Source organism: Salmo trutta, chromosome 14 (assembly GCF_901001165.1).
Source record: "Salmo trutta chromosome 14, fSalTru1.1, whole genome shotgun sequence".
Taxonomy (NCBI): domain Eukaryota; kingdom Metazoa; phylum Chordata; class Actinopteri; order Salmoniformes; family Salmonidae; genus Salmo; species Salmo trutta.
The window spans coordinates 32,558,550-32,571,191 of NC_042970.1; the positions used below are offsets into that span (position 1 = coordinate 32,558,550).

Sequence of the window (12,642 nt, forward strand, 5' to 3'; positions counted from 1 at the left end):
AAGTATGCAGGCCATAGAAGAATTGGGACATTTTCAGCTTCCAGGAATTATGTACAAATCCTTGCGACGTGGGGTCGTGCATTATCATGCTGAAACTTGAGGTGATAGCGGCAGATGAATGACTTGACAATGGGTTTCAGGATCTCATCACGGTATCTCTGTTCATTCAAACTTCTATTGATAAAACGCAATTGTGTTCGTTGTCCGTTCCTTATGCCTGCCCATACCATAACCCCACCGCCACCATGGGGCACTCTGTTCACAACGTTGACATGCCATACACGCTAAGCTGTCTGCCATCTGCCCGGTAGTTGAAACCAGAATTCATCTGTGAAGAGCACACTTCTCCAGTGTGGCAGTGGCCATCTAAGGTGAGCATTTACCCACTGAAGTCGGTTACAATGCCGAACTGCAGTCAGGTCAAGACCCTGGTCAGGACGACGAGCACACAGATGAGCTTCCCTGAGATGATTTCTGACTGTTGTGCAAATCCACAGTTTCATCAGCTGTCCGGGTGGCTGGTAGAAGAAGCAGGATGTGGAGAAGAAGCAGGATGTGGAGAAACTGGGCTGGTGTGGTTACACATGGTCTGTGATTCTGAAACCGGTTGCACGTACTGCCAAATTCTCGAAAACATTGGTAGAAAAATGTACATTCAATTATCTGGCAACAGCTCTGGTGGACATTGTTGCAGTCAGCATGCCAATTGCACACTCCCTCAAAATGTGAGGCATTTATGGCATTGCGTTGTGACACAAGTGCACATTTTAGTAGCCTTTTATTGTCCAAGCACAAGGTGTACCTGTGTAATGATCCGAGTTGTGGACTCCAGTCACATGAATTGGACTTGAGTCTGACTCAAGTCACAAATTTGATGACTTGACTTGGAGCCTCAAGGCTCGACTTTGACTTGAGACTGATGATTTATTTATATGTACATATTCGTATTCATTCCTTTACACTTGTTAGATATTACTGCACGGTCGGGTACTAGAAGCACAAGCATTTCGCTACACTGGCATTAACATCTGCTAACCATGTGTGTGTGACCAATAAAATGTGATTTGATTTGATTATTTGTCCAGGTTTTGTAACGGTTTGTCACTCATTTTGTGGCACAGAGTCTAGGTGGATTACTCTACACGCAGCCAGAGACAGTAGTCGCAGCGTCACTCTTGCCAAAAACCTGCAACTAATTTGGCTAGTGAAACGCACATTTGGCACTCTGATTGGACCAACTAATTGTCAATCAACACAATTTACTTATAAAACTTCCATTTGGAATTTGTTGTTAAAGTTAATTATTACTGTGGAGAAAACGTGTGGTTCTTCACATGCGATATCCAAACTCCCGCCAGTGGAGGGTGTTTTTTTCTATTCTTGAAACGTTTGCTGCTGCTTGCACATGGATAGGCCCTATGTGGTAAATCTATATTCCATATAATATGACAATTTCTAGCGTTTCATTATTACATCAACGTACCGTTTATTGCAGCAGGTAGACATTTCTCTTCCAAGTTGGAACTCTGACATAACCCAAGACATATGAACAAAGGAAACCATGCATGAATGAAATGGTTTGCTAAATGGAAATGTATCTGTAGGCTTATCGAACATGAAACAGAAATGTCTATGTAGGGCTATCCAACGTTCCGTGTGTCTGTGTCCTATCGCTTTGTCGTTTTTGTTGCGCTTAATTGGAGAGCGCGCGCGTTAGTGCTCATTGAAATAGGATACTTGGCCGGCGCGACACGCGTTGGAGTCCGAACGTTGAATAGGAGAACATGATTGTTCCATGTATCCATGGTGTTTAAAAATCATTAAGTCCGATTAAGACGAAGGTACCGATGTAACAGTGGATGTGGAAATTACCTTTTATATTGTAGAACCAGTTTATTGGTTATAGTTGCCAATTGGGTAATTGTATGGTTCTGGGGATCCTGTGCTTATATTATCTAGGCTTACCTGTTTGAGCTCCTGCTAGACAGATTCCATTTGGTTTCTCAAGGGGAGGCTGTGCATTCTTGCCCTCTACCTGTGTCCGTTCAGATAGGACAGGTTAAGCCTTATACACAGGCTATTTATTTTGGGCTATTGTCCGTGTATATTTAGCATGATTTGCGTTTTCACTATTGGATCACCAAGACCTGTAAATAAATGTACACTCTGAGCATGTCAACCTGCCTTGCCTTCTGCTGATTTCACACCCTTAATCTGCTACAAGGTTCCCATTACAATTACATAGGCTAATCAACATTTTTTTTATTTATTTTATTTCACCTTTATTTAACCAGGTAGGCTAGTTGAGAACAAGTTCTCATTTGCAACTGCGACCTGGCCAAGATAAAGCAAAGCAGTTCGACACATACAACAACACAGAGTTACACATGGAATTAACAAACATACAATCAATAATACAGTAGAAAAAAACTATATACAGTGTGTGAAAATGAGGTAGGATAAGGGAGGTAAGGCAATAAATAGGCCATGGTGGTGAAGTAATTACAATATAGCAATTAAACACTGGAATGGTAGAATGTGCAGAAGATGAATGTGCAAGTAGAGATGCTGGGGTGCAAAGGAGCAAGATAAATAACTAAATACAGTATGGGGATGAGGTAGTTGGATGGGCTATTTACAGATGGGCTTTGTACAGGTGCAGTGATCTGTGAGCTGCTCTGACAACTGGTGCTTAAAGTTAGTGAGGGAGATAAGTCTCCAGCTTTAGTGATTTCTGCAGTTCGTTCCAGTCATTGGCAGCAGAGAACTGGAAGAATTGGCTTTGGGGGTGACCAGAAAGATATTTTAAAAAATGGTGTATAACATGTGTTGACAAAATAATGAAAGGGCTGTCTGCAGCCTCAATAAATAGACAAAGATTTGTAGTTAAACAAGTCGTTCTTTTTTTTTACTTGACTTGAGGCTTGACTTGCTCTTAGAATGCATGACTGGAGTCTTGACCTGTTCTACTTGGTACTCGACTTGAGACTTGGACTTGCTGGCGACTCAAAATGACAGTGACTTGGTCCCACCACTGTTAATGATCATTCTGTTTAATCAGCTTCTTGATATGACAGGTGAAAGGATCATCTTGGCAAAGCAGAAATGCTCACTAACAGGGAAGTAAACAAATGTGTGCAGTTTGAGAGAAATAAGCTTTTTGTGTGTTCTGAACATTTCTGGGATCTTCTTTTTCAGCTCATGAAACCAACACTTTACATGTTGTTTATATTTGTTCAGTGTATTTACCTTGTGTTCATTTAGAAGAGAATGTTCATCATTGTGCTATGTAAGAAGCATCTGTCATTCCCAGTCCTTACAGTATCAGTTAGCTCTAGCTAGTGCAGACTAGTTAATCTAGCAGTGTATCTGAGAATAAGTCTGCGAGCAACAATGACAAATCTAATTTTCCATGTTTTCCTTTATTGAAAAAAATGTATTAACAAGCAAAGAACCTACATTTTTTTATCAGAACGGTACAAACCATTACAGTCTGAGTCACAGATGGGGCAGCTTGAGGGGGGTGTTGAACAAGAGAAAGGATGTAATACAGGACAAAAGAAAGAAGCGGGATAAACTTTACATGGAGAACTGGGAGATAAAACAACTGCCAGGGCAAACATGATGCTTAGCCCTGTGGTAGAAACTGCAGCTGAGGGATGTAGAGAAGGGTAGATGAACTGGAGAAGGGGTGTTGGTTCTTTATTTCATGTACTTGTGCTGCTGGTCCTGGAGGATCTTAGCGGAGGACTTGGCATCGTAGAAGAGTTCGTTGATCTCCTCCACCTGCTCCCTCTCTACTCCCTCCTTCCCCTGGACTCTGCCTAATAGACTGGCTGGGGTCAGCAGCTGCGCCGCATACCTGACAGAGGAGGGGTAGGTGAGTCAATACACACACACACGCGAGACAGGTGGAGTGTGTGCACACATGCGCAGAGTAACAGATTGGTGAGTGTTACCTGAGGGTGGTCTTGGTTCCAATCTCTCCCAGGTGACTGAGGGCCTCCTCGCTGATGTTGATCCCCTCAGTCTGAGCACGGATTTTAATGATCTAGAGACCACACACGCCGTCAGCATTACACCAGTGACCACACACTTTACATCTAAACACAGCATCTCTTAAACACACACTTCATATATAGGAATGCCATCTCAGACATGAGGCGCACACACACACACACCTGCTTCATCTCCTGTGGTGTGTAGAGCATGGTGCGGATGATCATGACTCTGTCCAGCAGGTCCAGAGGAATGCCATGAGGAGAGCTGATGTCCTCTGTCCCCCTGAGAAACCAACCACACAGAAGGGTCAGTGAACAGAGCAAAGTTGGCTTCCAAAACAAACAGATTGTCACAGTGACTCATATTCAAACTGACTGAGTTGCAATCACGTGCATGCACATTAGCACGCCCACCTGATGAGGCAGTTGCCCCTGTTGGAGGCGAACACTACGATGGGTGCGATGGTGCTCTCCAGGGCTCGGTGCAGGTAGGTGAAACACTCAATGTCCAGCATGTGCACCTCGTCCACAAACAGCACCCCAGGGACCAGCTCAGCCACACCCTGGTCAATGTAACGGTTTACCACCTTGTTGATCTCAGCTCGCAGCTTGTCTAATGGACAGCAGGAAGAGCCAATGAAGAGCCAGGGGTCAGGCATGGGAGCCAATCAAAAGGTAAGGAGAGAGCAGAAAGAATGGGTTTCTTTTGAGTGATGTTTATTGGGAGGGGGTTGGGGTTTTGAAAGTACAACAAGGATATGGGACGTGGGTTTTTAACAAGTTAGACTAGTTGTTCAGGTCTTACCTGTGATCTCTGTCTTCTTGGGCTTCATCAGTTGTCCCATCATAGACAGGATATCTTGACCTCCCTGAGGAGAGCAACCACACTTTATTCCTTAAGAGTAAGGCGTTGGGGGGGGTGTGGGGGTCATACCAACGATCATTTAGATTTCCATTGGGCGCAGAAATAGACTATAGGTGGTTAACAACCAAAGATCAAGTGTGTTTTTTGTTGTTGTTGCGCATAATTGTTTTCAGAGCAAGAGTTATTTTCCCGAAGTGTAGATCTACAGTGCAGTCTTATTCACTTTAACCAGGCTCTAGGAGACTGTGTGTGTGTGTGTACCTGTGGTCTAGCGTTGGCAATATCCAGGTCGTGTAGCGTGACGTCTTGGATTATCTCTTTCTTCTTGTGGACGTCCCCCTTGGGCAGCGGCACGTACTCCTCAGCCTCCAGGTCAAACTCCGTGGCAAATGTGTCACACCGACCTTGTCTCTGCGCACACGCCACACACAGATGGAATGGTTAAACACAGAACACAAGCATACTGAACAAATATATAAATGCAACATGTAAAGTCTTGGTCCCATGCTTCATCAGTTGAAATAAAAGACCCCAGAAATGTTTAATACGCACAAAAAGATTATTGCTCTCAAATTTTGTGCACAAATGTTTACATCCCTGTTAGTGAGCATTTCTCCTTTGGAAAAATAATAATAAACAGCATTATCATTACACAGGTGCACATTGTGCTGGGGACAATAAAAGGGAAATCATATTTTGTCACACAACACAATGCCATAGATGTCAAGTTTTGAGGGAGTGTGCAATTGGCATGCTGACTGCAGGAATGTCCACCAGAGCTGTTGCCAGATAATTGAATGTTAATTTCTCTACTGTTGACCGCCTATGTATTTTTAGAGAATTTGGCAGTACGCCCAACCGGTCTCAACCACAGACCACGTGTAACCACGCCAGCCCAGGAACTCCACATCTGGCTTCTTCACCTGCAGGATCATCGGAGACCAGCCACCCAGACAGCTGATGAAACTGTGGGTTTGCACAACCGAAGAATTTCTGCAGAAACTGTCAGAAACCATCTCAGGGAAGCTCATCTGTGTGCTCGTCGTCCTCACCATGGTCTTGACCTGACTGCAGTTTGGCATTGTGACGACTTCAGTGGGCAAATGCTCACCTTCGATGGCCACTAGCACGCTGGAGAAGTGTGCTCTTCACGGATGAATCCCGGTTTCAACTGTACCTGGCAGATGGCGTCGAGTGGGCGAGTGGTTTGCTTATGTCAACGTTGTGAACAGAGTGCCCCATGATGGCGGTGGGGTTATGGGAAAGCATAAGTTAGACACAATTGCATTTTAACGAAGGCAATTTGAATGCAGAGATAACGTGACGAGATCCTGAGGCCCATTGTCATGCTATTAAGCTGCTGCTATCACCTCATGTTTCAGCATGATAATGTATGGCCATGTTGCAAGGATCTGTACACAATTCCTGGAAGCTGAAAATGTCCCAGTTCTTCCATGGCCTACACACTCACCAGACATGTCACCCATTGAGCATGTTTGAAATGCTCTAGATCGACGTGTACAACAGAGTGTTCCAGTTCCCATCAATATCTAGCAACTTTGCAGCCATTGAAGAGGTGTGGGACAACATACCACAATCAACAGCCTGATCAAGTCTATGTGAAGGAGATGTGTCACGCTGCCTGAGGGAAATGGTGGTCACACCTAGGGCTGTGGTGGTCAGGACATTTGTCAGCAGGTGATTGTCAAGCAGATAACTGCTTGTCTCAACGGTAATTGACCATTAACATAAACACATTTAAATCTCCTGGCTTCCACACACAGCCTACAAGCCACTGATGCAGACCTTTGGAACATCTCCATTTTAAAAAGTCTAATAAATCCATGTAATACAGCCTACACCTGCACAATAAATCCATTACTATTTTAGACAGCTCTAAAGAAACAGGATATGAAGAAAATGTAGTCTATTTCAGAACAGAATAGCATACTGACTTGTCCTTATGTTAGGCCCTGATCTGGCTATGCCATATGACTGTGGGCTACACTAGTTCATTTAGCAGACACGATTTGCTTAGAATTCCGTGGCATTATTTTATAGCATGACGAATACAATCGAACATAGCTTAATAAAATAGAAAGGATATTTTCTCCAAACAATTTCAATAGGAAGTGTGCACATGCAGCCATTCTGTGTTGAGCGGTTAAGATAGAACTGGTCCTCCGACATGCTTAATTTAGAGTTATTAATGTAACTTTAGTTGTAATACAAACATTGGGCTAAATGTTTTGATGTTTAATACATTCTAAGGCTGCACGATGAGACTAATGATGATTTGAGAAAAGTCACAAGCTGCACATACTTCAGTCTCTCGTTCACAATTTGACAAACACTTGATCATATTCTTACCAAGCCTCGAATTTCCCGGCGGCCCACCTTGGGTGGCCAAAATGCCTCCTAAAAAAAACATGAAATTTGCGGCCACTTGTGCCCTTGGGCTGAATATAATAGGCTAATTATATTTCCCTTCTCCCGGCTGCCGTGCTCCACAGCACCCCTCGCTCACATGGTGCTCTCAGATGTAGCCAATGCCAGTCACGTGATCGGATCCTTCTCACAGGCATTTCAGCTAAGTAGGCTACCGACGCATCCGGGATGCAACTGCTCGCGTCCCTCTTATCGAATTCCCAGGCACATATTGAAGATGTTAGAACTGTCCACATTTAGCCTACTTTTCGTCAGCCATCAAGATGAGTAGGCTAACGAACAGCAAAAGCACTGGCCTGTCAATCTAATATAGTAGTATAGTACAAAAGTTGACCTATTCTATTGGTCAACTTGGCCTCTGCAAGGAATATATATTCCAAACATACTCTGGGACAGCAGGGGTGAGGCGCGATAGCCCAAATTAATACCACCACTTGCATAAAAAAAAAACGTTTAAAATCAATGAGGCTGATCGTTTAGGTTAAAATGTTGATAAACTATTAGGCCATTTTTTTTTCACATTATAAGCGCAGCAATGCGAATACGGCAGTAGGCTATTAGCGCGAATGTTCCAAAATGCAATCACTTAGCGGGAAAACACCGTTCTCGAAAGTGACGGCAAATGCGATTATGCATGCAATGCTTTATTTTAAAGGTATATTTTTAATGGTGAAAATGATCTTCCCCAAACTTGAAACTCATGCGCAGCCTATGTGCAAGTTAGGCTCTAAACCGGTTAGAAAGCGGATTAAAGTGCATCATTTTTTAAAGTTATTTGGCCACTTTAGTTGTGATACAAACCTAACAAAACATATAGGCCTATGGGCTAGGATACATGAGGCATGCGACTATGATTTCAAAAAGTAGCAAAAAAAAGTATGAGCTGTTTCTTGCTTTAATGCAGAAGCTGGGCATCATTCACAAGTGATAATACATAATTCACAAGTGATAGGCTAATAGTATCACCCATCAGACTATTCTTAACGTAATGTTGTCTTTACATATAGTATAATATTTGAGTTGTGATTTAGAATGGGCCATTATAATGCACCTGTCTCATAACAGGGGCACGAAAAAAAAAAAATATGTCATCTATGCACTTAAAAAGCGAATGGAGGACACTTTTCCCATGGTTCATTTTCATGCCAGCCAGGTAGGCTATGCTCCTGTTGTACAAAAAAAAGCAATGTCCTTAATATTAGGGAAGTTGATGAATAAATATAGTAGACCTAGCCCATAGAAAGCTGATGGGATCCTCCTATTTTTAATAGAGGCCATCTTTTCTCACACAATTGCATAGCCTATAAAAATGTTGTGCAACATGAGCTCATGAAGTGTTTGATTAGATTTTTGATCACATTTGCATTGATGGGAGAGTGATTAGCGGGACAATAACAGCATCAGAGCTTGGAAAAGCCTAATTACTGTGACTAAACGGTCACGTAGAATTTGACTGCGTTCGTGACTCATGACCGCCGGTGTGACGGTAATACAGGACCATCCATAGTCACACCAGATACTCACTGCTTTTCTGATCCACACCCCCCTACTTTTTTTTATAAGGTATCTGTATTCCCAGTCATGCGAAATCCAGATTAGGGCCTAATGTATGTATGTATTTTAATTGACTGATATCCTTATATGACCTGAACTATGTAAAATCTTTGAAATTGTTGCTTTTATATGTTTTGTTCAGTGTACTAGCTCAATCCCATCAGAGGTGGTCTGGTGGCTGAAACTAGGCCCATCACTTCATAGGGGAATAAGATGAAGGGAGGAGGGGGAAAGCAGGGGTATGATTGGACTCAATGCCAACTCGAGGAGGGCATGAAAGAGGCGGGGGGATGAAAGAGTAAGATTCAGGGAGGGTCCTACAAGGGCTGTCAACAGCAACAAATGTAAGGACCACCCCTCCCCCCGGCCCACCTGCAACCTCGGCCCACCTGCACCAATTAAAGAAGCCGTCAACACACGCGTCAACACAGGCCACGAGGCCCGTCCACCAGAACAGAGGGAGAGATGGAGAGATAGGGGGAATAAAACCCAGGGCCGATGAAGAGCTGGAAGAATTCCAGTGTACAGTTGAGAGATGAAACAGAGCCGGAGGACTGACGGAGATGAAACAGAGCCGGCATGGAGGACTGGGGCATAAGGGCACAGCGTTTAGTGTAGTTTGTAAGAATATTCTTCGTTTGTGTACTTGTTAGTTAGTTTTTGTACTATGTCAATTACTTTGACTTTGAATTGTTTGAGCCACTGTAAATGTGTAATTTGTGTATGGGAGCCTTTTCAAGGTGAGCGTTTGTATAGAAGTGTATTAAATAGGTGGAAGTGTATTGATACCTTGACAGCTCCACTGTTTGATTCAATGTAGATGACGTCTCCTGCCTCCACACGCTCCTTCTGCAGGCTCTCATAAATACTGGGATCCAGCTACACACAAACACAGACAGTTAGATAAAAATGAGTGTTTTTACAGAGCGCGTCATGCCCCTTCAAGAGTAGAATGAAGTTGTCCCTAGACACTGAGCTAGGGCCAGTTGTGTCCCCCACTCTCCCTAACTGTTATAGCTGGGATTTGGAGAGGCTAAGCTGATCCTAGATCTGTGTCTAAGGCCAACTTCTACATGGACTGGTCTAGCCTCCGACAGGTGCCTGACCTTGAGCTGCTTGGTGCCCTTGCCTGTCTTCAGTCCGATGATGACATGGCTGATGGTCTTCCCGTAACCACCCATGGGGTTCTCCGTCTCACAGGGGGTCAGCTCTGTAACCTCCCCCTCATACACCTCCTTGGTTTCCTTGATACGCAGCCCTGGAGGAGGGAGGACAGGGTCACACATACTGAATGAAGACTCTGTAAAGCCTTTATTCTCTTGAACCAATAAAACCATCCTTTATTCTACCTGGCAGATCATTTATTGGAGAATGTGAGACTGTGAGAGGAGAGTGAGTGTGTGTACAGTGCATGGTCCTCTTTCTGTGTAATGTGATCACAATGTAGCCCTTGTTCCTTCTGCATACAGCCTCTCGGTGTGTGAGTGGGCTACAGGTGACTGGGGGGGGTGAGCTCCACGCTTCTGAGGGAAAGGCTGTTTTTCAGAGTGCACTTATCAGGGGGGTGTCGACATGCTCAGAATGTACCCTGCCCTTTCCCTCCATCGTAACACTCATGTTCTGTGTCCTGGCTCCATTCCCTTCTCTGTGACAGTGAATAATAATAATTTGGCGTGGTGCTTATATGTGTCCTGCTACACACAATTGTGTAATGTAAATTAGTTTTTTTGCATATTCCAACTCTCCCCGAGACACCTGCAGGGAGTGGGGTGACGGCCATGGCCACCAAGTTAAGTGCTTTGTTCAAGGGCACAGCAATACATTTTTCACCTTGTCGGCTCCAGTATTCGAACCAGCGACCTCTTGGTTACTGGCCCAACGCTCTAACCTCGAGGCTACCTGCCATAATGTTAACACTCGAACAAACCCCTTCCCCCAATGCCCCTTTCAAGCGTTTTCCCCAGTGTCAACAGCCACACTGATCCCCTACCCTAGTCAGCCTAGTAGGAGGGGCGTGGAGGAGAACCCCTGGCTCTGGAGTCTATTCTGATGGTGGTGTAGTTGGTGAATGAAGGGTGCAGCATTATCTGGTCTCCAATTGACCCAGGTATATATGTGTGTGTGTGTGTGTGTGTGTGTGTGTGTGTGTGTGTGTAATCCATTCCCAGTGGCCCGTGTTTGTGTGTGGTCCCTCACCTATTGCCCTCCTGAAGTTCTCCATCAGCACCTCTGTTTTCTTGATCTCTGAAGAGTAGACCTCACTACCCACCATGGGGCAGAATGGCACCTTGTTGCCCAGTTCCTGTGCCATAGCCAAAGCCAGGGCAGTCTGCAAGGGGGAGAGAGATGGTGCAAAGTAGGGTTGGTTAAAGTCTCAAGTCTCATATTATTTCTATTCATGTGGAGGCCAAAGGTATAATCATCAGTCCAAAAGTATGTTTTGCAACAAAAAACAAGTTTCTATTGGACAAACTCAGGTAGGTCCCTCCCCATTTTGTTCACTTCCATTTGGTTCTAGTTGGTTCCTAGTGAATACACCCCTGGAGACACAGCAAGCATATTAGACATTTCACAATTACTTTCGGGTATCATTGAAGTACTGAAGTAACATTTTGTCTACCTTTCCTGTACCTGGAGGTCCAGCCAGTAAAACTGCCCTTCCTGACATCTTCTTTGAGCGGATCAGTTCCACAATAATACCACAAGCCTGTTGACAGAAAAAACATAATTAACATAAAATATTGAAAGACATAGAATAAAGAACATTCCAAAGGACAAAGACCTGCAAAGTCACGTGATATCAGAAATACCGTGGCTAAATAACTAAAGTAGCCAACTCCAATACTTACGTTCACGCAACTAGCTAGCTAGGCTAACTTACCTCTCTTGCAGCCTCCTGCCCCACAAGACCTGACGCATTTTGCTTTGCATTCCCGGCCTCGTCTAGCCCGAGTCCTTTCACATGGCTGTGAGAAGCGACGCGCTGCGTTTTCGTGGTGCTTTTCACTTCCTCGATCTTCATGACTGTGTTATGTTTATTAAACTATTATAAGTAACCAATACCATCTAACAATAATGCCCCCTTACTCGTTATTTCTTCAATGTTTGAATCTGTTATAATCGGCGCGTTAACTCCAAACACACATAGAGCCGGTCTGTTTCCATGTGGGTTACCAAGGAAGTACAACCGTAAAGTTTTTTGTTCTGGGGGTACACTATTGGACAATTATGCTCTTCTGTTATAAAGCGATTGGATAGAAGCACTGTCACTCTCACTCATAAGAAAACACCACGCCTCTCTTTGGCTTTTATTTCCGCTTGTGTTTACGTCACATTGACGTTACGGAAAATGGTACAGACTTTGAGATTGGTTCCGCCCGATGTGCGTTCCATCGCCTACAATCTCTTATCCAAGTTCTAGACGGATATTTCTTCACATATCACATTTATTTTGTAGCCTATGCTTGCGAGAGGGACTAAAACGTTACTCCAACCGGCATATTTTCCAAATTACTGTTTTTATTGATACACAGTTTACAGTAAAGTTTCGTGTAATTCGACAGCTAACGTAAACTATATTTCATAAAAATATGAATGAATTGTAAGATTAAGAGTTTAATGAATGACGGTTAGTTTAACGTAAAAGTAGTCAATTGTGTTACGTGTAATTACGGAAAGTAAACTAGAGTTCAAGGTCCAGCCGCGCTACCAGCCACGCTACGTGCTGAGACTGGTTGCGACAGGAACATATAGCTAGTTAGTCAAAACTACCAG

General features: G+C 43.8%; 1 protein-coding gene across 1 annotated transcript; it reads right to left on the bottom strand.

Annotated features, from left to right (window-relative positions):
• Window positions 1–3,403: 3,403 nt before the first annotated feature.
• LOC115207856 (ruvB-like 1) lies at window positions 3,404–12,639 on the bottom strand. The gene is made up of 11 exons (XM_029775367.1): window positions 11,750–12,639; window positions 11,489–11,575; window positions 11,065–11,197; window positions 9,975–10,126; window positions 9,658–9,747; window positions 5,128–5,277; window positions 4,807–4,870; window positions 4,416–4,614; window positions 4,182–4,284; window positions 3,960–4,051; window positions 3,404–3,862 (listed from the first exon to the last, which is right to left on the bottom strand). The coding sequence occupies exons 1-11, from the start codon at window positions 11,888–11,890 to the stop codon at window positions 3,703–3,705; spliced, it is 1,371 nt and encodes a 456-aa protein (XP_029631227.1). The 5' UTR covers window positions 11,891–12,639; the 3' UTR covers window positions 3,404–3,702.
• Window positions 12,640–12,642: the final 3 nt, after the last annotated feature.

Excerpts from the sequence above, each read along its gene's own strand:
- LOC115207856 (XM_029775367.1), bottom strand. The coding sequence starts at position 11,890 with ATGAAGATCGAGGAAGTGAAAAGCACCACGAAAACGCAGCGCGTCGCT. Across the intron at positions 11,198-11,488 it reads GACCTCCAGGTACAGGAAAG|ACTGCCCTGGCTTTGGCTAT; the intron begins GTAGACAAAATG and ends TCCCCCTTGCAG. Across the intron at positions 4,615-4,806 it reads CAAGAAGACAGAGATCACAG|ACAAGCTGCGAGCTGAGATC; the intron begins GTAAGACCTGAA and ends GCTGTCCATTAG.